This window comes from Ranitomeya imitator, chromosome 1 (genome assembly GCF_032444005.1).
Source record: "Ranitomeya imitator isolate aRanImi1 chromosome 1, aRanImi1.pri, whole genome shotgun sequence".
NCBI classification, from domain to species: domain Eukaryota; kingdom Metazoa; phylum Chordata; class Amphibia; order Anura; family Dendrobatidae; genus Ranitomeya; species Ranitomeya imitator.
Genome location: NC_091282.1, coordinates 767,642,022 through 767,668,266, shown reverse-complemented (window position 1 = coordinate 767,668,266; position 26,245 = coordinate 767,642,022). Strand labels below are relative to the sequence as shown.

The window sequence follows — 26,245 nt, the reverse complement described above, 5'->3', positions numbered from 1 at the left end:
TGTCACACTTGGGTATTTTCTATCATATAGACCCCTCAAAATGACTTCAAATGAGATGTGGTCCCTAAAAAAAAAAATGGTGTTGTAAAAATGAGAATTTGCTGGTCAACTTTTAACCCTTATAACTTCCTAACAAAAAAAAATGTTGGTTCCAAAATTGTGCTGATGTAAAGTAGACATGTGGGAAATGTTACTTATTAAGTATTTTGCGTGACATATCTCTGTGATTTAAGGGCATAAAAATTTAAAGTTGGAAAATTGCAAAAAAAAATTTTCACAAATAAACGCAAGTTATATCGAATAAATTTTACCACTACCATGAAGTACAATATGTCACGAGAAAACAATGTCAGAATCGCCAAGATCCGTTAAAGCGTTCCAGAGTTATAACCTCATAAAGGGACAGTGGTCAGAATTGTAAAAATTGGCCCGGTCATTAAAGTGCAAACCACCCTCGGGGCTTAAGGGGTTAAGGACTGCGTCGGACACGGAGTATACTGTTGGTTTATCTATTTATTTTTTTCAGAAGATCGATGGATTCGCTTGGATTACCAGTGTAATAAAGATTGCAAAACTGTGTGGCGTTTTATTTCATTGAAATTCTTTATTGCATGTGTGTGTTTTATTAACCCTTTAACAACTATAGAATTAGTAATGGAATGAGTCTTACTGACACCTCTCCATTACTAAGCAAGCTTAATTTCACCTTACAAAGGTGACATTAACCCCTTATTACCCCATATGCCACCGCTACAGAGCAGTGGGGAGAGAGGCAATATCCATCGCCCCTCTCTGGGCTATGATTATCAGCCCGCTGTCTGCGTGGCCTTTCTGGCTATAAATTATAGGGGGACCTTACGTCATTTTTTGTTTGGGGGGAGTCCCCCTATTTTAATAGGCTAAATATACAGCTGCGGGCTGATAATTATAGCCTGGGAAGCTCCATGGTTATTAACCCCTTCCCAGGCTGCAAACATTGGTCCCCCAGTTGCTGGCTTTCCCTCTCTGGCACGGAAAAATTGTGCGGGAGTCCATACCATTTTTTTTCATTAAGCAGATATTGCGTTTAAGGCCAGGGTCACACTTGCGAGAAGCTCGCACCTCAATACCCGGCACTGCCGTCGGCACTCGGGACCGGAGCGTTCAGCTGCATAGAAATACATGCAGCCACAGACTCCGGTCCCGAGTGCCAGCGGCAGTGCCGGGTATTGAGGTGCGAGACTCGTGCGAGTTTCTCGCAAGTGTGACCCCGGCCTATCCCAGATTTCGTGTGTGTGTGCCTTTATTTTAGGCCGAGATCACACATGCGAGAAACTCGGACGAGTCTCGCATCTTAATACCTGGCACTGTCGCCATCACTCGGGAGCGTAGCGCGCGGCTGCACAGAAATACATGCAGCTGAAAGCTCCGCTCCCGAGTGCCGGCGGCAGTGCAGGGTATTAAGATGTGAGATTCGTCTGAGTTTCTTGCATGTGTGATCCCGGCCCAACTCTTTATGTACCATTTTATTATGTTTACTAGATGGTGGCCCGATTCTAATGCATCGGGTATTCTAGAATATGCATGTCCACGTAGTATATTGCACAACCCACGTAGTATATTGCCCAGCCATGTAGTATACAGCACAGAGCCACGTAGTACACAGCACAGCCCACGCAGTATTTAGCACAGACACATAGTATATTGCATAGCCCACGTAGTATATTGCACAGCCCACGTAGTACATTGCCCAGCCACGTAGTATACAGCACAGCCCACGTATATAGCAAAGACACGTAGTATATTGAACAGTCAAGTAGTATATTGCACAGCCACACAGTCTAAACTCACCTGTCCGCAGCTGTCAGCGCCGCATATGCTGCGCTGTTTTTTGCAGTCGCAGCCGTCATGAATAACCGTGGCCGTCATCACTGACTGCGGCCGGAAATTTAGTCCCCGGCTTTTGGCGGCGGTAGGCCCAACAGCGCCCATGGTCCCGGGCGGCTCCGCCTTCCTCACGGCGACTCCGATCCCTTTGCAGCTCTTCTGGCCGGGCCTGTATTGGCTGGCCGCGACCCGCGGCTGCTAATTTAGTCCCCAGCTTTTTGCCACGGTAGGCCCAACAACGCCCATGGTCCTGGCCGACTACGCCCCCTTTACAGCGCTTCTTGCCGGGCCTGTACGGAGTGGGCAGGGACTCGCTCTGCATACTTCCTGGCCTCCCCTGCCCTTTTGTCTACGCCCGCTGGCTGGCCTCGACCAATGAATATCCGGGACAGACAGACGGAAGTGCCCCTTAGACAATTATATAGATTACTAAACATCGGGCTTGCCATTACCTATCCATCTATAGATTTATCTATCATCTACCTATCTATTATATCTATCATATATATCAATATATCTATTATCTATCAATATCTATCTAGCCATCTACAGATATATCTATCGATAGATATATCGATAGATAATAGATAGATAGAATATATATAGATAGATATATCTATCTACACTACCGTTCAAAAGTTTAAGGTCACTTAGAAATTTCCTGATTTTGAAAGAAAAGCACAGTTTTTTCCAATGAAGCTAACATTAAATGATTCAGAAATACACTCTATACATTGTTAATGTGGTAAATGACTATTCTAGCTGCAAACGTCTGGTTTGTAATGCAATATCTTCATAGGTGTATAGAGGCCCATTTCCAACAACCATCACTCCAGTGTTCTTATGGTACTTTGTGTTTGCTAACTGTGTAAGAAGGCTAATGGATGGTTAGAATACCCTTAAAAACCCTTGTGCAAGTATGTTAGCACAGCTGAAAACAGTTTGGCTGATTAGAGAACCTATACATCGGACCTTCCTTTGAGCTAGTTGAGAATCTGGAGCATTACATTTGTTGGTTCCATTAAACTCTCAAAATGGCCAGAATAAAAGAACTTTCATGTGAAACTGGACAGTCTATTCTTGTTCTTAGAAATGAAGGCTATTCCATGTGAGAAATTGCCAAGAAACTGAAGATTTCCTACAACGGTGTGTACTACTCCCTTCAGAGGAGAGCACAAACAGGCTCTAACCAGAGTAGAAAGAAAAGTGGGAGGCCCCGCTGCACAACTGAGCAACAAGACAAGTACATTAGAGTCTGTAGTATGATAAATCAACGCCTCACAGGTCCTCAACTGGCAGCTTCATTAAATAGTAAATGCAAAACGCCAGTGTCAACGTCTACAGTGAAGAGGCGACTCCGGGATGCTGGTATTCAGGGCAGAGTGCGAAAGAAAAAGTCATATCTGAGACTGGCTAATAAAAGGAAAAGATTAATATGGGCAAAAGAACACAGACATAGGAAGATTGGAAAAAAGTGTTATGGACGGACGAATCCAAGTATGAGGTGTTTGGATCACACGGAAGAACATTTGTGAGACGCAGAACAACTGAAAAGATGCTGGAAGAGTACCTGATGCCATCTGTCAAGCATAGTGGAGGTAATGTGATGGTCTAGGGTTGCTTTGGTGCTGGTAAAGTGGGAGATTTGTACAAGGTAAAAGGGATTTTGAATAAGGAACGCTATGCCATACCATGTGGACAGCGCTTGATTGGAGCCAATTTCATCCTACAACAGGACAATGACCCAAAGCACACCTCCAAATTATGCAAGAACTATTTAGGGAAGAAGCAGGCAGCTGGTATTCTATCTGTAATGGAGTGACCAGCGCAGTCACCAGATCTCAACCCCATTGAGCTGTTGTGGGAGCAGCTTGACCGTATGGTGCGCAACAAGTGCCCATCAAGCCAAACCAACTTGTGGGATGGGCTTCTGGAAGCATGGGGTGAAATTTCTCCAGATTACCTCAGAAAATTAACTGCTAGAATGCCAAAGGTCTGCAATGCTGTAATTGCTGCAAAAGGAGCATTCTTTGACGAAAGCAAAGTTTGAAGGAGAAACACGGGTATTACATACCTGGTAATGTGTTTTTTCATGAGACATGACGGCACCACGAGAGAGGGGATCCGCCCATCAAGGACAGGAAACCTTCAAGATAAAAGGGGCGGCTCCTCTCTCCACATCAGTTGTTTTACAGAATACGAGAGGAACTCCGCTGGTTAGTGTACACATAAATAATACATCCTATACGGTTCTATTCACCGATACCCCAGGGAGTGTATAATACAAATAATGCTAATAATGCACCCAACTAATGACGTGATCAAAAGGGTGGGAATATAAGGGTGCCGTCATGTCTCATGAAAAAACACATTACCAGGTATGTAATACCCGTGTTTTTCTATCATACATGACGGCACCACGAGAGAGTTACAGAGATTTGTATTCTCTTCTAGGGAGGGATCACTGCTTGTAACACTCTTCTCCCAAAAGTGAGATCAGAGGTAGCAGATAGGTCTAGTCTATAATGTTTAAAAAATGTAGACGGAGAGGACCAAGTGGCCGCCTTACAGATTTGGTCGATGGTAGCATCTGCTCTCTTCACCCACGACGTCGCCATGGCCCTCGTGGAGTGGGCTTTCAGACCCTGTGGAACAACCCTGCCTGCACTACTATATGCTAGAATAATGGCCTCTCTCACCCATCTAGCTATAGTCTGTTTTGAGGCTTTAAGGCCCTTCCTTGACCCCTGGTACGAAACAAATAGAGCCCTCTGTTTCCTCCAGGATTTAGTCACCTCTAAATACTGTAGGATACATCTCCTAACGTCTAGGCAATGGAGTCTCTCCTCTTTTTTGTTACTGGGATTGGGACAGAAAGAGGGTAGGGTTATATCCTGAGCTCTATGGAATCTCGATACCACTTTGGGGAGATATGCCGGATCTAATTTTAATACAACCCTATCATCCATGATTTGTGTGTAAGGGGGTCAGCTGACAACGCTTGTAAATCCCCCACCCTACGGGCCGATGTAAGTGCCACTAACAAAGCTGTCTTTAATGTTAGTATTTTATCAGAAGTTGTATTTAACGGCTCAAAGGGGCTTTCCGTCAGGGCTGTCAACACTAGATTTAGATCCCATGGTGGAGGAGTAGGGGATGGAACAGAGTCAGCTCTACTACAGGCTCGGATAAACCTCACCACCCACCTATTACTTGCCAGATCACAGTTGAATAGGGCTGCTAAGGCTGAAATGTGTACTTTGAGGGTACTAACAGCTAACTCCAGATCTAAGCCCTTCTGCAGGAACTCCAGTATTGCCACTATCGGGACCTCCCCTTCCCGTATTGGCCCTGAGCTGGACAGGAACTTCTTCCATATCCTCCCATAGATCTTGGTCGTTACTGGTTTTCTGCTGCTGAGCAAGGTGGATATTAACCCAGCTGAGAACCCCTCTTTCTCTAGTAACGACCGCTCAAATGCCAGGCTGTCAAATGAAGCCCGGAGTTCTGCGGGTGGTTGAAGGGACCCTGAGTTAGAAGGTCCTGGTCTTCCGGGAGAACCCATGGGTCCGTCACTGACATCACTCTCAGCCAGTAAAACCACGGTCTTTTCAGCCAGAAGGGAGCGATCATAATTACTCTGGCCTTGTCTTCCCTGATCTTCCTCAGAACTGCTGGGATTAGACATATCGGTGCGAAGGCATACAGGAGTCCTGACGTCCATTCTACGCTGAAGGCGTCTACTGCCAACGGCCTGTCTGTAGGGTTCAGGGAGCAGAACTTTTGGACTTTCTTGTTGACTTTTGAGGCAAAGAGGTCCACCCTCGGTTTTCCCCACATGTGCACTATCCGTTGAAAAACGGACTTTTTTTAGGGACCATTCCCCTTGTCTCGAGTGGTTCCTGCTTAAAAAGTCTGCCTTTATGTTGTCCACACCTCGGATATGCAGGGCCGATAATGACAGGAAGTGCTTTTCGGCTAGAGACATGAGTCTTGTGGTTATGTGCATCAGTGCCCGAGAGCGGGTGCCTCCCTGGTGGTTCACGTATGCGACCGCTGTTCGGTTGTCCGATAGGACTCTCACATGATGCCCTGCCAAGTGCGGAAGTAATCTCTCTAGCGCCCTTTCTATTGCTAGGAGCTCCCACTCGTTTGAGGATAGATCTTTCTCCTCTTGAGCCCAGGGGTCTTGGACCCATAGTGTGTCTGAGTGAGCTCCCCATCCCCATGGACTGGCGTCCGTTGTGATTATCATGGAGGCTGTGAATGTCCAGGGAACTCCTCTGGGGGATGACTATCTGTAACCACCATCTGAGAGATTGGAGCACAGAGAGTGGGAGAGTGAGCTTCTGCTCTAACTGTCCCTGAAGTTCTCGGTCGTTCTGCAGCACACACCATTGCAGTTCTCTTGCATGGAACTGGGCCCATTTTACTGCCGGTATGCAGGAGGTTAGGGACCCCAACACCGACATGGCCCTTCTCAAGGTCATTTCCGGCTTTTTTAATGTGGCCATAATCATCTGTTTGATTTTTTCTTTTTCTTCTGGGAGGCGACACTCCTGTGCCACGGAGTCTACCGTTATCCCCAGGAAATTCTGGATCATTGCCGGCTCTAGCTTGGACTTCTTGAGATTTAGTTGCCACCCCAGTGTCTGAAGAGTGTCCATCACTATCCAGACCTGCTCCTGACAGTGAGAAAAGTTCTTTCCCACTATCAGGAAGTCATCCAAGTAGGGAATTATTAGAGTGTCTTTTTCCCTGAGATGTGCTGTGACCTCTGCAATCAGCTTCGTAAATACGCGTGGGGCGGTTGCTATCCCAAAGGGCAGAGCCCTGTACTGGAAGTGACGCAGCTGGGACCGCATCTGAACTGCCACTCTGAGGAACTGACGATCTTGTTGCCTGATTGGGACGTGATAATAAGCGTCCTTGAGGTCGAGGACGGACATGTAGCACTGGGGATAGAGAAGTTTCACCGCCGATTTTATGGTTTCCATCTTGAATGATGGTACTACAAGAAATTTGTTGAGGCCTTTTAGATTTATAATTGTCCTCCAAGAGTTGTCCGGTTTTTTTATGAGAAAAAGAGGGGAATAAAATCCTTCCCTCCTTTCGTCTATAGGAACTTCTTCCAAGACGTGCTTGTCTAGGAGTGATGTTACTTCCCCCTCCAGACTGTCTTGCTTCTCTTGGGAGGACTGTACCGGGGTCTGCATATACCTTCTTGGAGGCCAGTGGTGAAACTTTAGTCTTAGGCCTGATCCTACGATCTGCCGGATCCGTATGCTGGAGGAGATCCTCTCCCAGGCTGGAAGGAAGTGAGAGAGCCTCCCTCCCACCTGAGAAGGACCGTCACTGGGAGGGTTTTTTGGTGTCTCTGGGGGACTTGCCGAAATAGAAGCCCTTTCCTCCCCTGGGTCGCTTGTCCAGGTTGCTTCTGTCTCGGTCCCTGTACTGCTGTCTTCGGAATCTTTGGCCTCTCCGAAAGGAGCGACGAAAGGGCTGAAACGGCTGTCTTGTAAAGTTCTTCTTTTTATCACCGGCCTTCTCCAGTACCTCATCTAATGCCGGTCCGAACAGGAAGTTTCCCTCACAAGGCAAAGAACAAAGCTTCATTTTGGCCTGAGTGTCCCCTGGCCAGCATTTAAGCCATACGGCACGGCGTCCAGTGTTAGCTAACGCTGCTGATTTTGCTGCCAGCCTAGCAGAGTCTGCTGATGCTTCAGCCAGAAACATAGCCGCTGCCCTCATAGTTGGAAGTGACTCTAGAATAGCTTCCCTGGGAGCTTTTTGCTCCACCTGTTCCTCCAGGTTGTCGATCCAGATCTTAAGGGATCTGGCGACACAAGTGGCCGCGATAGCTGGCCTTAGTGCTCCCGCTGAGGCTTCCCAAGCTGTCTTCAGGGAACTGTCCACCTTCCTGTCCAGAGGTTCTTTAGAGAACCTAGGTCCTCGAACGGCAGGGAGGACTTCCTGGCCACTTTTGAGACCGCCACATCGATTTTTGGGGCTCTGTCCCAAGATGAGGATGCTTCCTCTTCAAAGGGATACCTTTTTTTTAGGGAGGTAGTTATTTGGGACCTCTTTTCCGGCCTTTGCCATTCCCTTTTGATTAGTTCTTGAATTTGATCGTTAACAGGGAATGATCTCCGTTTCTTCTTTTGTAGGACACTGAACATGAGTTCTTGGGCTGTCTTTTTGGCCTTCTCCTCTACCAGCCCCATGGTAGAGCGAACAGCTTTAATAAGTTTATCTGTAGCCTCTGCTGGAAAGGTGTCTTCCTCCTCAGAGCTACTATCAGAACAGCGGGCCGTATCAGAATCCTGCTCTGACCCCGAGGAATCCCTTTGGGATGCTATAGAGGGGCTGGATCTGTCCCTAGATCTGGCATCTGTGTCAGGTGTCTGTAATGCTCTTACGGACTTAGAGACTTCGGACTGGATCAGAGATCTTAGGCTGTCCGTAAAGGAGGGTGTTTCCTCCGCCACAGTCTGGTTAATACAGTCCTGACAGTCTTTTACCCCAAGATGACATTAAAGGCTTTTTACATAAGGGACATTCTCTATTTTTAGTCTTCGCCTTATACTTTTTGAGGACCTCCTATACTCCACCCCGCAATGTATGTGAGAAAAGAGGGGAGAGACGGAGATAAGAGAAGAGAAAAGAACAGACATTAGCGTACTGGACTTTCTCGTAGTTCACTCACCACTCGGACGTTTTCAAAGTACGGGTACCGGATCCGGAGGTTGGCTGGTTTTCTCCGTGTCTCCCAATGAGACTAGGGACCCCTCCTTGTTTCGCCGATCCGTCCGTATACTGTCCGAGCGGCTTTTGCTGCTGATATGGCAGGTCTGGCTCTTTTCGCTTGAGCGAGACCGCCTCTCCTGCACCTCTTGCTGTGGTATCAAATGCTCTGGCGAGAAACTCTCCATTATACACACCAGCACACAAGAGTAGTCACCTTCAACCTGCCTGGCTTTAGTGACACATGGCAGCACTTCTAGCTCGTTTAAATAGAGTCCCTTTTTTTTTTTTTTAAAGGAACCACCTGGTTGATCCTGCCTTACTGGTCGCTTCAGTGATCAGGTGTACCATCGCACCTGTCATGAATGATTACCTGGCTGATCGTGCCTGCACCACTTCCGGTGCTCCTATATGCAATCAATCACCTGGTTGATCCTGCCATCGCTAGCGCAACGCCTGCGCTGTAAAACCATGCCCAAGCGCGCACCTGGCAACCACATCCGGTGCGCGCTTTCATATCCCCCATTTACCTGGTTGATCCTGCCTCTATCAGAGCAGCGCGCGCGCACCCGGACCTCACTACCGGTGCGCGCCGCTGTACCGTGCTCCAGGCGCGCATCCGGTCACCACTTCCGGTGCGCGCCGCCTTTTTGGGTCCCCCCGGCGCCATGCTCCTGCACGAGGGTTCCCGATGCCGCCGGCTTCAGCGCCTGTGCGCGCTTTACCTCCAGGCGCGCACCCGGCTCTGCTTGCGGTGCGCGCCGAAGAATCTGTCCCCCCTGCTGCGCACATACCTCCCCGGATACCTGGTGTCAGCTGGAGGGAGGCTTCCGGGAGTATCCACGCCACAACGTCAGGCAGCGCCTCTTCACTCACCAGACTCTACTTCAAACCTCTGCCTCATGTACCGTCAAGGAGGAGGAGGAAGGGGGGAGACCTGCACTCGACAGGGAGGGCCACCAAACCTCCGAGGAGCTTACCTCGCCCGGGCACCGATGTGCCTCACGGGCTGCATGGTCACCTTTAGTCAACAGTGGGGGCACCATAAAGTGACCCCCGTGGACAGGCAGGATTTCCGCTCGACAGGGGGGAACGCGCCTGCGGCCCCCGTGGAGTATTTTCCCCCCGCGTTCGCTTCGCGCGCTGTGGCCATGCTTCGCTCAGGGGGGTATGATATACATTGACCCCCGAGGCGACTACGGGTACCTGGTGACGGGTGCAGCAGACAGCGTCCGCCCAAATTCACCCGACCCAGGCCCCGGCATCCTCTTCTGTCTTCAGACGACTTCCATCTTGAGGGTTCCCCGTCAAGGACAGGAAACCAACTGATGTGGAGAGAGGAGCCGCCCCTTTTATCTTGAAGGTTTCCTGTCCTTGATGGGCGGATCCCCTCTCTCGTGGTGCCGTCATGTATGATGGAAAAAATTATTATTTCAAATAAAAAAATCTTTTTTTAGAACCTTGTCAATGTCTGGACTAGATTTTCAATTCATTTGGCAACTCATTTGATTAATAAAAGTATGAGGTTTCATGGAAAAATTGTTTGGGTGACCCTAAACTTTTGAACGGTAGTGTATCTATCTATCTATTATCTATCTATAGATGTATCTATCTATCTGTGTGTGTATTCTTCAATGGAGTATGTAAAAAAGAGGTTGGACATGGAAATTACATCACAATTTTTTTTTATATCTCTATTTAGCTTACAAAAACACACACAATTCCACATGAAAAAAACGCATAAAAAAATGCTGGTGACCTGCCAGTGACCTCAGATGCAGATTTGGTGCAGATTTTACTTGCGTCAAATCCTGAGGAATTCCTTACCGTGGAAACATACCCTTAGAGTCATTTCCCTTGGGCGATTTCCCCACATTTTAAGATGCTGAAACAGATCGGTCAGCGTATCATCATCCCTCCTCCTTCCACCACTAGGGCTGACTAGCTGGATCCACTTGGTGTTAAATTTTGCGCCCCCTGTAAATGCGAACCTGACCGCCGAGGACCAGGTGTACCAGCAGGCCCTACATGTGCAAATTTCCCCAATCTTGCTGTAATGTCTCCCAAAACATCTTGTTGCCACCTTCCATTAGACACATGGGCGCCATCTTGGAAGCCAGCACACTGTTCTCCATCTTCCTGACCCATCTTTTTACTATGGGTCATAGCAGTCTCATAATCACTGTCTTAGAGCCCATTTGCAGCAGGAACATTTTCCTTTTCTATGGCTTCATCACAGAGTCTCCTACAGATTGCAGTAATAGAACACTGAGGGCTCTAGGACCCCTGGACTCACATTTTGAAGCTTTCCTGCAGGCTGCTTATTTATCTTCATTGCGCCAGCAGCCACTCTTTGTCCAGGCATCTGGACCCACAGTGTCTTCTCTGAGGTGAGTAAGGAGATAGGCTTCCTCTTCTATACGCTGGTCCCAGACTTCCAAGATGGCCACTGCTTCTTCTCAACACTCCAGACACAGAGGCCTCTGCAGTTTCTAGCTCTCTCAGCCTCCACAGCTAGTCGGGTTCGTTACCTCAGGATTTTATAGCAGGATACTAGGAACTCTTCAAACACAAGCACACACACGCGCACATCCGGTCAGTACCAGTGCATGGCCACACCCCCTGTCCCTGATCTTCTGAAGGTTTCTATGACCATACTTCTCCTCTGAATGGCCTTCTGTATGAGGGGAAGGACTAATTAGGGAGAAGCTTTTTACCATCACCAGCGTTTTCCAAGATGTCATCAAGAGCGGGTCCAAACACATATTACCTTTCACAATGAATGGCACGCAATCCTGATCTCGACTGCATATCCCCCGGCCAACTTTTAAGCCACTGTGCTATACGAGGTACATTTGAGAGAACTGCCGATCTTTCCGCCAATCTCGCAGAATCTGCCCCATGCATCTGTCAGGAATGCCGCTGCCCCCTGCATTAATGGAATATCTGCCAAGATGCCTTCCCTTGCAGCCTTATTCCTTAGCCGACTCGCAAATTAAATAAGCCAAACCAAGTGTCCTTGTTCGTTTCATCACTGGACACTGTATGGGTAGGTATCCCATTAAGGACAGGAAAAAACTGATGGGGAGGAGAGGTGCCGCCCTTTTGTTTTGTAGATTTCCTGTCCTTGATGGTCCCCTCTCTCGTGGTGCTGTCATGGGTGATATAAAAAGGGAGATAGGATATTCTACCCTATAGGCCATCTAGGTACTTGGTGCACACTCAGCATGGTCCAGCTGGGAAGTGCACATTCCTCCTTTACAGGCCTTGCCACCTCACTCAGCTTTGACTGACCGCGTGCACTTCACATCACATTTTACTGCAGACGGCACTCAACTCTGTAAATTACTAAATGAAAGGTATGATTTCTCTAGTGGCCAAGTTAACTTCTTGGCGAAGTGGTTAGTTTAAAGTGTGTTTTGCAGCTGACAGAATGATAGGGATGTTAGAAGTGGACAGAGGATAAAAGCCACTCACCTGCCCTCCGCGGTGGGTGATGCTTTTTAATGTGAGCATTTCTGCTGCCGCTTTGGGAAAAGGTTTTGCTGCACACGGGACACTGATGTGACCTCACACCTGACAAACAGTATGAAGAGTCAGTCGTGAACAAGGACCCTGCCGGAGGCCCCCCTGCCACATCATTACCTGAATGAACCACCAGGTGTTTTCTGAGACTGGAATATTCGGCAAAGCTTCTGCCACATCCCTCCTCCTCACACAGAAAGGGTTTCTCTCCTGCCAGAAGCAGAGTCGTGAGTCACGGACAACCACAGCAGGACGTATACATAGGGCAGCACTCACCAGTATGGACCCGCAGATGGTTCTTCAGATTTCCGGCTGTAGTAAACTGCTTCTGGCAGCCAGGCTCAGGGCAAAGGAAGGGGCGTTCTCCATTATGAGTGCGCATGTGAACTTTCAACCTCTGCAGAACATAAAAGCTTTTCCCACAACCGTCCGCAGGACACGTGAAGGACCGTTCATTTCTGGAAGACACTTGTATGGTTACGTTTCACTTTTCAGAACGCTTTGATTTTACACTTATGCAAGAGAAAACATCAGAAAGTGACAACTCTGCCCCCAGCTGACGACATGCAGGCTGTGGAACGTTACCAGTCAGATTCGGCTACAGAGCCCATCTAAGCCCGATTCTACAAGTAAATCCTGCTCGCTTGGCAATACACTACATGCCATACCACCACTTGGAGAAGACACTGAAGTCTCCTGCACCATCTACATGCTGCCCGCGGGCACTTACATGTGAGTTTTCAGGTGATATCTCAAATGTGTTGGACGCACAAAGGATCGGTCACAGCTATGGAAGGTGCAGCGGAGGCGTTTTTCCGGGTGTACGGCTCCGGTCTCACAGGCGCTGTTGATGGACGCATCGGCTGCAAACAATACACAATGTTCTGAAAAACCGCTCCATTCTCACATCAAGAACTTCAAGAAGCAGATACTGCTCAGCTGTCCATTTGTCCCTAGACTGGTGATACACGCATCTCATTCATCTCCCAACCAAGTGGCGTAATTCCCCATCTTGATACACAGTCACCTGTTCTAACAGCTGGACATCCCCTGGGCTAATCAACAGTTTACAATGCACAGGAACCCCAAGGTACCGGCAGGCACATTCTGGGGCAATGCTTACCATTGCTGATGGACTTTGCATGTTTTGCCAGCTGAGCCCGGGTGGCAGCAATTAGACTGTCATGAGCCAACTCCTGAACCCGCAGAAACCATGGCGTACTGCTGTCTGTGCAGTCACTAGGCAAGAAGTCATTCCCAGAATCTTCAGCTTCATCCTGAACAAAAACCATGTGCTCAGATGGTGAACCCAGTCCTGGAAAACATAAGTGCCAGAAATATGTAGTACTGAGCATCCTAGAGCAGAACAGTAGGCATAACCGAGAGAAAGAGTAGGATGGTGCGGAGAAGACTATGTGGGCACTATGAGGGAATATTGGATGAAGGGAGAACCATGAGACTGGCTGATAAAAAATCAGTCTTTTATGGACACAGAAAATGCACAAGGAGCAGAGCAATAATTAGAATCTACAGCAGAGCAAACCAGTGATGCAGAAGATGGTTATGCACAACCACCTCTCTGTTCTATCAGACTCAGAGCAGCACAAGGGGACCCAAAGTGTGGCTCCCAACGGTAGGAGCTATATGAACATTATGATCCTACTCAGAAGATGCTCCAGACCTGATAATTTCAAGCAAAAGGACTCTGGTAGTGAATGTGGGTGAACACCTTCCAACCCCTTGCCCAGCAGGGAGAAGACACATGGGCCTGCTGCTCACAGGTCTAGTCCAGTAAAGTTGGGGCTTTCAGAGATTAATAATCAACTTCTTGGGGAGGCTCTAAGGGTGGCAAGTAGGAGCTTCCCAAGACCATGCCTAAGTCCCAAATTACGGTACTACAATCTCATAGCAGGAGGTCTGTAAGTGGAAAATCCAACCCTCAACGTAGTCCCATAGGACAGAACACAATCAAACCATAATTAGGGCTAGATATTTAGTAGAAAATAGCAAAGAAATGGGACCTAAAACATAACATTTAATAGAAATATTAAAGTGACGTGACAAAATATAAAGACAAACATGTGCATTAACCAACACAGTTAATCAGACAGTAAGCCGATTATAAGCCTAGAGACAAAGACGATAATGCAGGCAGACTGGTTCACTAAACTCCCAGAGCAGTCATTAAGGTACCTTCACACTGAACGATATCGCTAGCGATCCGTGACGTTGCAGCGTCCTGGCTAGCGATATCGTTCAGTTTGACACGCAGCAGCGATCAGGATCCTGCTGTGATGTCGTTGGTCGGGGCTAGAAGGCCAGAACTTTATTTGGTCGCTGGATCTCCCGCTGACATCGCTGAATCGGTGTGTGTGACGTCGATTCAGCGATCTCTTCGCTGGTAACCAGGGTAAACATCGGGTTACTAAGCGCAGGGCCGCGCTTAGTAACCCGATGTTTTCCCTGGCTACCATCCTAAAAGTAAAAAAAACAAACACTTCATACTTACCTTCCGCTGTCTGTCCCCGGCGCTGTGCTTTCCTGCACTCGCTGTGAGCACAGCAGCCGGAAAGCAGAGCGGTGACGTCACCGCTGTACTTTCCGGCCGCTGTGCTCACAGCCAGTACAGAGAAGCACAGCGTCGGGGACAGACAGCGGAAGGTAAGTATGAAGCGTTTGGTTTTTTTTACTTTTAGGATGGTAACCAGGGTAAACATCGGGTTACTAAGCGCGGCCCTGCGCTTAGTAACCCGATGTTTACCCTGGTTACCGGCATCGTTGGTCGCTGGAGAGCGGTCTTTGTGACAGCTCTCCAGCGACCAAACAGCGACGCTGCAGCAATCCGGATCGTTGTCTGGATCGCTGCAGCGTCGTTTAGTGTGTAGGTACCTTTAGACCAATAAACCTTACTCAGGCACAGCAGTGAAACCAAATGCATAAATCAATAAAGATATTAATGCTACTTTCAATAAATTATGCCAACATAGTCAATTTCAAGCACGTGAAAAATATCTACCACTGATGATCCCATAAAATATGCTGACAGAAATAAACAGGGGTACATAAATAAAACGGTCTCACCAAATGATGAGGATACCACATGGAAGATGCACCCTCCCATTACGTTAGACAGAAATCCAAAGGATCAATACTTGATTCCATAGACCATTCCTGTGTGGGACCACCTCCCTAGGCGTTTCAACCCAGAGGGGAATCATCAGGGGACAGGGCAGACAAATAGTGGTCTTAATGATAAAGTGCTCCGCCATCATCGGCATTTACATAGAGCCTCTTACATAGGGTGCCTGCATTATCGTCTTTGTCTCTAGGCTTATAATCAGCTTACTGTCTGATTAACTATTGGTTAAAGCACATGTTTGTATTTCTATGTTGTGTCACGTCACTTTAATATTTCTATTAAATGTTATGTTTTAGGTCCCATTTTTTTGCTATTTTCTATTTATATCTTGGGTACCCCCTTTTTTCTAATTTTGATTGGTTAATAAACCCTTTTCTGAGCATAATTTTTAGATATTTAGCACTATAGCAGAAACAGAAATCTCCCATAATGAAAATGCTAATCTGATGCTTCAAAAACGATAATAAAGTGAAAAACATTGAAACATTGTAAAAACAATTACAGAACATAAAGAGAAGGAAACCAGTGGTGCCATGACACTACCTGATCGTGCCAGGTTCAGAAGGATGAATGACGAGGTGTCACTGGTTGGCAGGTCCTGCAGCAGTGATGACGGCGTGGAGGGAGACAGCAGGGCAGCTTCGCTTTTATGATCCTGGGAGTCAGTGTTGGGATCGACCTGAAGGCTGTCCAGCAATTCTGTGTTAGGAGCCTTAGGTGATATCCGTTCCTCCGCAGGAACATCTGATAAAAAAAAAAACATGTTCATCAGCATCACACCAAACACTATACGTCCTGATATCACATACACACTGCTCTAGATGTCTACACAATACACACACACCGAGCGCTAGACCGGACATCATAAGCAGCGCTAGACGACAGAACATCACACAGACCGAGAGCTAGACGACGGAAGACTGGACATCACACACATACAGAGTCCTGTCGTCTAACTCTCCGTACATCAGACACATACCGAGCGCTAGATGTCTGGACATCACACACATATGGATCGCTAGATGACCGGATGTCAGTCACACCGAGAACAAGACGAACGATAATCAGTGACAGAGAACTAGACGACCGGACAACACACACATACGGAGCGCTAGACGACTGGATAGCAGACACACCGAGCACTAGAAAATCGGACATCAGACACACCGAGCGAAAGACGTCCCACCAGTCAATGTCACCATGTATGACTTCCTGAAAGCCACAGTATGGTTGCTGAAATAAAGTCATGCATGATATTCCGGGTGCCACACAATATGTACTCTAATTTTTCTAAAAATGGACACTGCTGTGTGCCTTTATAATAGCAGCGTGCCTTTTTCTGCAGCTTGATACAGACCAGATAAGGGCGCTGTGCTGATTGGGCCAATTCAGAAACATAGAATGATGTACTAGTAGTCAAAATGTGCAATGCTAAAAGTCAGTCTTTGAAAAACTAAAAACTATGACGCCATTCAGGTTGTTAAAAGGGTGTCTTCCCTAATGCTCAATTTCGCATTGGCAGGTCAGTTTTACTGATCACCAATGCCTGCCAAGATGTGTGCATGACCGGGCAGGTATCTGGAAACATCATTATCAAAGCCACTGAATTCCAATTGCCGAAGTAAGCAGCGCTGGAAAAACACTTTATGACAGGACTGACAGAAGTGGACAGAGGATAAAAGCCACTCACCTGCCCTCCGCGGTGGGTGATGCTTTTTAATGTGAGCATTTCTGCTGCCGCTTTGAGAAAAGGTTTTGCTGCACACGGGACACTGATGTGACCTCACACCTGACAAACAGTATGAAGGATCAGTCGTGAACAAGGACCCTGCCGGAGGCCCCCTGCCACATCATTACCTGAATGAACCACCAGGTGTTTTCTGAGACTGGAATATTCGGCAAAGCTTCTGCCACATCCCTCCTCCTCACACAGAAAGGGTTTCTCTCCTGCCAGAAGCAGAGTCGTGAGTCACGGACAACCACAGCAGGACGTACACATAGGACAGCACTCACCAGTATGGACCCGCAGATGGTTCTTCAGATTTCCGGCTGTAGTAAACTGCTTCTGGCAGCCAGGCTCAGGGCAAAGGAAGGGGCGTTCTCCATTATGAGTGCGCATGTGAACTTTCAACCTCTGCAGAACATAAAAGCTTTTCCCACAACCGTCCGCAGGACACGTGAAGGACCGTTCATTTCTGGAAGACACTTGTATGGTTACGTTTCACTTCTCAGAACGCTTTGATTTTACACTTATGCAAGAGAAAACATCAGAAAGTGACAACTCTGCCCCCAGCTGACGACATGCAGGCTGTGGAACGTTACCAGTCAGATTCGGCTACAGAGCCCATCTAACCAGCACAAGGAGCCCGATTCTACAAGTAAATCCTGCTCGCTGGACAATATTCTACAGAGTCATGCCATACCATCACCTGAAGAAGACATTGAAGTCTCCTGCACCATCTACATGCTGCCGGCGGGCACTTACATGTGAGTTTTCAGGTGATATCTCAGGTGTGTTGGACGCACAAAGGATCGGTCACAGCTGTGGAAGGTGCAGCGGAGGCGTTTTTCTGGGTGTGCAGTTCTTGTCTCACAGGTGCTGTTGACGGACGCATCGGCTGAAAACAATACACAATGTTCTGAAAAACCGCTCCATTCTCACATCAAAAACTTCAAGGGGCAGTGTTAAGAATATTGGAGACATAATTCCATATCAATCATCTGTATACTATTAGGCATGGAATTATGAATAAAATCCTTCAGCAGATGCTAGGTTAACATGACACCTGGCCAGCTCAAAGGATTCACACAACCAGCTAGCTAACTGGTATGCAACCTTCTACAGGAAGATCACTTGTAGATCCAAGCCATGCTGCCTGAGTCCTTGGTTCAGCCAGCTAAAATTTCATAAGTGAGTTATGGAAATACCATATGTCCTAACTGTACATTGTATATATTTCAGAGATCCCCAGACCAGGGAAAGCAGCTGTCTGGGTCTTGAGTCATTCTAACACAAACAGGAAGGGAGATTTAGAGAACAGCCACTAGCAGCTAGATAGCAAAATTGTGTTTAGTCTCTATGAGTAGCAGGGGCCCATTCAGTTCCGATGACACCAGATCCACTGCCCTAGGACCGCCCAGAAAGGAGTTATGATCTTTCATAGGTTTCGGGAGATTTATCCCCAAACCTCCAAGGGAGGAGATTTAGGTTCAGCCCAGAGGACAGGAGGAGAGTGACCCAGATGGTTACATGCTTGTGTGCAGCATTTCCTATTGCTTTTTCTCTGCTAGGACATCATGTGAGGACAAGTCACACACAGAGGAAACCACATGCCGCCTGTGAGGCAGCCCTTCCCCAAGCCAGGCCTTTCATCTACTTGGTAATTGACTATGTGTTCTGCTTATACCTATTGTCCTACCCCTATTATATTTGCATATCTGACCACTATATTTGTATAGGTCTAGTGTTCCCTTAAAGTGATTACATATATCATTTAAACCTTGGGCTACTCTTATCTCGATCCACACGTCCGTTTCTCGGCCTAATCTCACATGCTACTGGGGTGGGTTTCTGGCTCGATATAACAATGTTAACGGACCGGCATATATCGAAGGAGGAACTGGTGTCAGTCCTACTGGGGCTAGGTGAAAGGGGCTTTTCAGCCTGTCAGGGGCTGTGGGCGAGTGTGGTGCCACATCAGTGACTGCGTGGGCCACTTTCTCTCACTCCCCGTACCTTCCTGGGCCCATGTCTATGTAAAATGGTGCCAAGCTGACCTTATGTGTCCCTAGGGGGTGCGGAACGTCACACTGGTACAAGTGGAGAGACATTACCACGTGATCCCACTGAAGTAATTTTGACACCAGACGTGGTGGCGAGGTGTGGCTCCTTCACGTTTCAGTGCAGGCAGATACTGCTCAGCCGTCCATTGGTCCCAAGACTGGTGACACGCATCTCATTTATCTCCCAGCAACCACAGTATCTGTTCTAATAGCTAGTCACACAGTGTACAATGCACAGGAACCCCGAGGTACCGGCAGGCACATTCTGGGGCAATGCTTACCATTGCTGATGGACTTTGCATGTTTTGCCAGGTGAGCCCGGGTGGCAGCAATTAGACTGTCATGAGCCAACTCCTGAACCCGCAGAAACCATGGCGAACTGCTGTCAGTGCAGTCACTAGGCAGGAAGTCATTCCCAGAATCTTCAGCTTCATCCTGAACAAAAACCATGTGCTCAGATGGTGAACCCAGTCCTGGAAAACATAAGTGCCAGCAATATGTGGTACGGAGCATCCTAGAGCAGAACAGCAGGCATAACCGAGAGAAAGAGTAGGATGGTGCGGAGGAGACTATATGGGCACTATGAGAGTATATATATATATATATATATATATATATATATATATATATATATATATATATATATATATATATATAATGCATACATTATTATAATATATATAGCGGATTAATTATTAAACATGTCATCAATTTTCTCAGTAAATCCATTTATAAAGGTCCTATTGACATGAAATTCTCCAGATGTTGGTAACAAGCTATCTAATCCACACAGGCAAATAAATCACTATAGATATTTGTAAATTATGTGTAATAATAAGGAATGACACAGGAAAAAGTATTGAGCACACTTACTGTAATTTTATACTTCATTGTTGGTGATGAAGCTTCAAGACGCCTCCTGTACGGAGAAACTAGTCGCAGGCATTGCTCAGAAGTGATTTTTGCCCACTCTTCCACACAAACGCTATTCACATCCTGAAGCTTCCATGGCTCCTATGAATGCTGAGCTTCAGTTCATTCCATATACAGTGCCTTGCAAAAGTATTCGGCTCCCTGGAACTTTTCAACCTTTTCCCACATATCATGCTTCAAACATAAAGATACCAAATGTAAATTTTTGGTTTAGAATCAACAAGTGGAACACAATTGTGAAGTTGAACGAAATGTATTGGTTATTTTAAATTTTTGTGGAAAATCAAAAACTGAAAAGTGGGGCTTGCAATATTATTCTGCCCCTTTAACATAATACTTTGTTGAGCCACCTTTCGCTACGATTACAGCTGCAAGTCGCTTGGGGTATGTCTCTATCAGTTTTGTACATCGAGATACTGAAATTCTTGCCCATTCTTCCTTGGCAAAGAGCTCGAGCTGATTGAGGATTGATGGAGATCGTTTGTGAACAGCAGTTTTCAGATCTTTCCACAGATTCACAATTGGATTGAGATCTGGACTTTGACTTGGCCATTCTAACACCTGGATACGTTTATTTGTGAACCATTCCATTGTAGATTTTCTTTATGTTTGGGATCATTGTCTTGCTGGAAAACAAATCTCCGTCCCAGTCTCAAGTCTTTTGCAGACTCCAACAGGTTTTCTTCATGAATGGTCCTGTATTTGGCTCCATCCATCTTCCCATCAATTTTAACCATCTTCCCTGTCCCTGAAGAAAAGCAGGCCTAAACCATGATGCTGCCACCACCACGTTTGACAGTGGGGATGGTGTGTTCAGGGTGATAAGCTGTGTTGCCTTTACGCCAAACATATCGTTTGGCATTGTTGCCAAAAAGTTCGATTTTGGTTTAATCTGACCAGAGCACCTTCTTCCATATGTTTGGTGTGTCTCCCAAGTGGCTTGTTGCAAACATTAAACAACACTTTTTATGGATATCTTTGAGAAATGTCTTTCTTCTTGCCACTCTTCCACAAAGGACAGATTTGTGCAGTGTACGACTGATTGTTGTCCTATGGACAGACTGTTCCACCTCAGATTTAGAGTTCTGCAGTTCATCCAGAGTGATCATGGGCCTCTAGGCTGCATCTCTGATCAGTCTTCTCCTTGTTTGAGATGAAAGTTTAGAGGGATGGCCAGGTCTTGGTAGATTTGCAGTGGTATGATACTCCTTCCACTTCAATATGATCGCTTGCACAGTGCTCCTTGGGATGTTTAAAGTTTTGGAAATCATTTTGTATCCAAATCCGGCTTTAAACTTCTCCAGAACAGTATCACGGACCTGCCTGTTGGGTTCCTTGTTCTTCTGTGCTTCAAACAGAACCCTGAGACTATCACAGAGCAGGTGCATTCATATGGAGACTTGATTACACACAGGTGGATTATATTTATCATCATTAGGCATTTAGGACAACATTGGATCATTCAGAGATCCACAATGAACTTCTGGAGTGAGTTTGCTGCACTGAAAGTAAAGGGGCCGAATAATATTGCACGCCCCACTTTTGAGTTTTGGATTTTCCACAATTTAAAATAACCAATAAATTCCGTACAACTTCACAATTGTGTTCCACTTCTTGTTGATTCTTCACCAAAAATTTACATTTGGTATCTGAAGCATTTTGAAGCATGATATGTGGGAAAAGGTTGAAAAGTTCCAGGCAGCCAAATACTTTCGCAAGGCATTGCATTTTCTATAGGATTCAGGTCCGGCGATCGGTTTGGCCATTCTAACAGATACTTTTTTTCTTCTGAAACCAATTGAGAGTTTCCTTGGTTGTTTGTTTGGGGATCATTGTCTTGCTGAAATGTCCATGTGACAACACAGCATTTCTTTTCAATTATGCCAGACGTAAATTCAGTACACCCAAAATCATAAACTGTTGTCTGAAGTATTGACTCTTCTTGTAGGTTGAATTGATATTTGTACATGGGCAAATGGATGTAATTTAACTCATATCAGCTCCTACAGTTTACTGTACTATTATCTTTGCAAATCAGGGATGCAGGGTCACTGAACAATAATGTTTGCTGACATGTTGATTACACATTGTACACGGCCATGCAGTTTGTTGTCTTGCAAACACTGAAGGATATACTATAAATAAACAAATGCGAGTTAACCTCATCACATTTTTCTCTTGATCTCTGGTTGCTGGCTTGAAGGACAGTTGTGGACTACATAAGGATACTTTGCCTCTGTTGCAAGTGAGCCTACAGGATGTCAGCTTAGGCCTCTTTCACACATGCGATTTTTAGAATCAGTCACAATCCATCGTTTTTAGAAAAAACGGATCCAGCAAATGTTGCTGCTGGATCCGCTTTTTCCCATAGACTTGTATTAGCGACGGATTGTAATGGATGGCCTTCTGTTTCATCCATCATATGACGGATCCATCGTAAAGTCGTTGTCCGTCGGATGGAGACAACGGACATAGTAACGTTTTTTCTGTACGTCGAGAAGTCGGACAGCGACGGATCCTGTGCCGTCCGTCGTTGGCTATAATGGAAGCCTATGGGCGCAGGATCAGTCGCTGTCCGTCAGAAGACGGAATCCAGTGACTGAGAAAATGTTCTTTCTTTCTCTCGAATTCTGTTTCTTTAAATTCCAGCTGCAGCTACTTCAACGGATCTGTCCAAAAAACGTATCCACTGCATCAGTGTTTTACAATCAGCACAGGATCCGTCTTTTCAAGACTTTGACGGATTGTGACTGATTCTAAAAAACAGATGTGTGAAAGAGACCTTACAGGACCATTGGCCCACTTGAAGAAGACATCTGCTTCATTGACCATCCACAGAGACATCTTGAAGAATCCAGGTTGGGACAATTAGGTTACCAGGCTACATACCTCACTGCTCTCGGTTAGCTACTTAAGGTTGTTGTTACCTCCTCTATGTGGGGCCCGCCAAAAAGTGGAGTGCCACTGGTGGGGGTAGTTGGTCCTGAAAGCAGCTTTTATCCTGGAGAGTCAGCGGAAGAGTGAGACTCTCTTATTTGCACCATTTTTGGTATTTTGCTGGGACTGTTCTATATGCTGTTTGTTGGTGGTTCAATAAATTATTGCCACGCTGTTTTCTGAATAGTGTTCTGCCCACAGGAAAAGAGAGCAGCCATTCAGTGGCATGTGCCTTGATCCATGCGGTTTTGGCTAGTGGACTAGAGCACCGCTGACCCATCTCCACAGTCCACCCTCATTTCATCTTCATCATCCTGGTAGATTGCAAACTTTTATCAAGAAGGCCTCAGTACATTTATCCATTCATCCTTCCTTCAATCCTATGAAGTTTGCCAGTGCCGTATGCTGAAAAACAGCCCCAAACCATGATGCTCCCACACTTCACTGTTGGTATAGTGTTTTTGAAGTGACATGCAGTGCCTTTTGGCCCCCCAAACATGATGTGTATTATGGCATCCAAATAATTACATTTTTGTCTAATTTGACCAGAGTCTTCCTCTCCATAGAGGTTGAGTTGCATTACTTATATTTTTCTATGAAACAATTGTACTTGCTGATTCCAGGTCTTTCTTGTAGCTCCCCACAGGTGGTCATTGGCTCTTGGACAACTCTTCTGATAATTATTTTCACTCCTCTATCTGAAATCATAGAATGCTAGAGTTGAAAGGGGCCTAAAGGGTCAGATGTCCGTCCAGCCTCTATTTGAAGATTTCCATTGAAGGAGAACTCACCACCTCTCGTGACTGCCTGTTCCACTCATTGATCACCCACACTGTCAAAAAGTTTTTTCTAATAGCTAATCTATATCTTCTCCCTTTCAGTTTAAATTCATCAGTTTTCGTGTTTCCATGTGCAAATGAGAATAAGGATGATCCCTCTACACTGCGACAGCAAGTCTCCTCTTAGCCTTCTTTTTTGCAAGCTAAACAATCCCAGATCCTTTAACCACTTCTCGTAGGACATACATTGCAGTCCGCTCACCATCCTGGTAGCTCTTCTCTGAACTTGATCCAGTTTTTAAATGTCTTTTTTTTTAAATGTGGTGCCCAGAGTTGGACTAAGTATTCCAGATGAAGCCTGACCAAGGAGGAGTAGAGGGGTTAATTACTTCACGTGATCTAGACTCTATGCTTCTCCTAATACATCCTATAACTGAGTTTGCCTTTTTTCGCTGCTGCATCACACTGTCACACTGTCAACTCATGTGCAGTCCGTGATCTATTAGTATACCCAAGTCTTTTAAATCACAGGTGCTATTGCTTGGCTTTATTCCTCCCATTCTGTAGATGTCATTTTCGTTTTTCTTGCCCAGATGTAGAATCTTGCATTTGTCTCTGTTAACCCCTTTCTGCCAGCTGACGGGATAGTACGTCAGCTGGCAGTATCACCCGCTTTGAGGTGGGCTCTGGCGGCGAGCCCACCTCAAAGCCGCAACATGTCCGCTGTTTTCAACAGCTGATATGTGCCCGCAATGGGCGCGAGCGGCATTTAACAAGCGCTGCCAGCCGCGCAGCTGGAAGAACGTGCACCGCTGACCCCCGTCACATGATCGGGGGTCATCGGTGCGTTGCCATCACAACCAAAGGTCTCCTGAAAACCTCTATGATTGTTGATGACGGATTGCTATGAACGTCACCATGTGGTCGGCGCTCATAGCAATGCTGTAATTCAGCTACATAGAAGTGATCTGTGCATCACCTCTATGTAGCAGAGGCGATCGAGTAGTGGAAAAATCACAACGCCAGAATTTTTTTGTTGCCGAGACATTGCATTAAAATGCAATAACAGGCGATCAAAAGAACGCATCTGCACAAAAGTGATATTAAAAACGTCAGCTCGGCACGCAAAAAATAAGCCCCCACACAACCCCATATCACAAAAAAAGGAGACGCTGCGGGTCTCGGAAAATTGCGCAATATTTTTTTTTCTCTGAACTTTGGAATTTTTTTTTACCACTTAGATAAAAAAAAAGAATCTAGACATGTTTGGTGTCTATGAACTCGTAATACATTTCAAAAACCTGACCTGCACATCCAAACATAGACTAAGTGTGAACAGGTGCTGAACCTAGAGTCGCCAACTCGTATATAGTTAAATAAATAAGGCAGCACACTGCAGCGCTAGAACATACAAACTTGAAATACGAAATTTGAACTGCATTACTGCACTAGAAATATGAAAAATGAGAGCGTTTAGCGCATAAAAATGGCCAATTTTATGTGTACCTGGTAGCCACTTTAAGGCATCTCTCTTATACCAGGTCCTACGCTTGCCTTACCTCGCTGAGAATAAACGTCTCCATCTGAATGGGTACATGCGAAACCTCTTCCTAGACTAAAATTCTCTCTCTCTATGGAGGGGTATTGGACCTGCTGTAAAGTGGCTACCAGGTACACATAAAATTGGCCATTTTTATGCGCTAAACGCTCTCATTTTTCATATTTCTAGTGCAGTAATGCAGTTCAAATTTCGTATTTCAAGTTTGTATGTTCTAGCGCTGCAGTGTGCTGCCTTATTTATTTAACTATGAACTCGTAATGACCTGGAGAATCCTCTGTCTTCTCTAGTGGTAGCTGTCCCTCCCAGCTTTTCATCATCTGCAAATTTGATTAGTTTACCTTATCTAATTTATAAAAATGTTGAACAACACTTGTGCCAGGACAGAACCCGCCGGGGGCAGTGAGGACCGCAGGGCTCTGCGCCGGGGGCAGAGGGGACCGCAGGGATCTATACCGGCAGCAGTGGGGACAGGAGGGATCTGTGCTAGGAACAATTCTTTCTAACCTCTTTATTAATGACCTTGCGGATGTGATTGAAAGTTAAGTGTCAGTCTTTACTGATGACACCAAACTACGAAGGATATTAAATTCTGACCATGACATTACAATTTTGCAAAATGATCTGGATAAGATGTCTGAATGGGCAAACACTTGTTAGATGAGGTTTAACGTAGCTAAATGTAGAGTAATGCACCTGGAACGGTGTAATCCTATTGCTGCATATAAACTAAATGGGAGAATACTCGTGTATACAGCCAACATAGAAAAACTCAAAAAAAACACACAGTTGAGTTTGAGTTTTTCTATGTTTGCTGTTTTTGGCATTAGAGTAGGACTCGCAAGTTTATGAGGACCCTTGATGTTGGGATGCAAGCTTATCCATTTTGGCCAAAATTGTAACTAATACCTCATGTAATGTATTATATACATTATTTAATTTTTCATCTTTTTTGCACTATTGTATTATTGTATCATCTTT

The 26,245-nt window shown here is 46.0% G+C and overlaps 1 protein-coding gene across 5 annotated transcripts in view; it reads right to left on the bottom strand.

Moving 5' to 3' along the window:
* ZNF410 (zinc finger protein 410) overlaps window positions 1-26,245 on the bottom strand; it is a 104,140-nt gene that overhangs the window by 43,250 nt on the left and 34,645 nt on the right. For 4 of the 5 annotated variants that reach the window (XM_069735629.1, XM_069735643.1, XM_069735650.1 and 1 more), the window contains exons 5-15: window positions 19,339-19,530; window positions 17,760-17,892; window positions 17,288-17,469; window positions 17,132-17,221; window positions 16,965-17,063; window positions 15,818-16,018; window positions 13,259-13,450; window positions 12,866-12,998; window positions 12,412-12,593; window positions 12,256-12,345; window positions 12,088-12,186 (exon numbers count right to left, since the gene is read on the bottom strand). In XM_069735629.1, the coding sequence (XP_069591730.1) occupies window positions 12,088-12,186; window positions 12,256-12,345; window positions 12,412-12,593; window positions 12,866-12,998; window positions 13,259-13,450; window positions 15,818-16,018; window positions 16,965-17,063; window positions 17,132-17,221; window positions 17,288-17,469; window positions 17,760-17,892; window positions 19,339-19,530 (1,593 nt within the window). Of the gene's footprint in view, window positions 1-12,087; window positions 12,187-12,255; window positions 12,346-12,411; window positions 12,594-12,865; window positions 12,999-13,258; window positions 13,451-15,817; window positions 16,019-16,964; window positions 17,064-17,131; window positions 17,222-17,287; window positions 17,470-17,759; window positions 17,893-19,338; window positions 19,531-19,930; window positions 20,025-26,245 lie in introns of those variants that run through there. The other variant, XM_069735657.1, reaches the window with a different exon arrangement.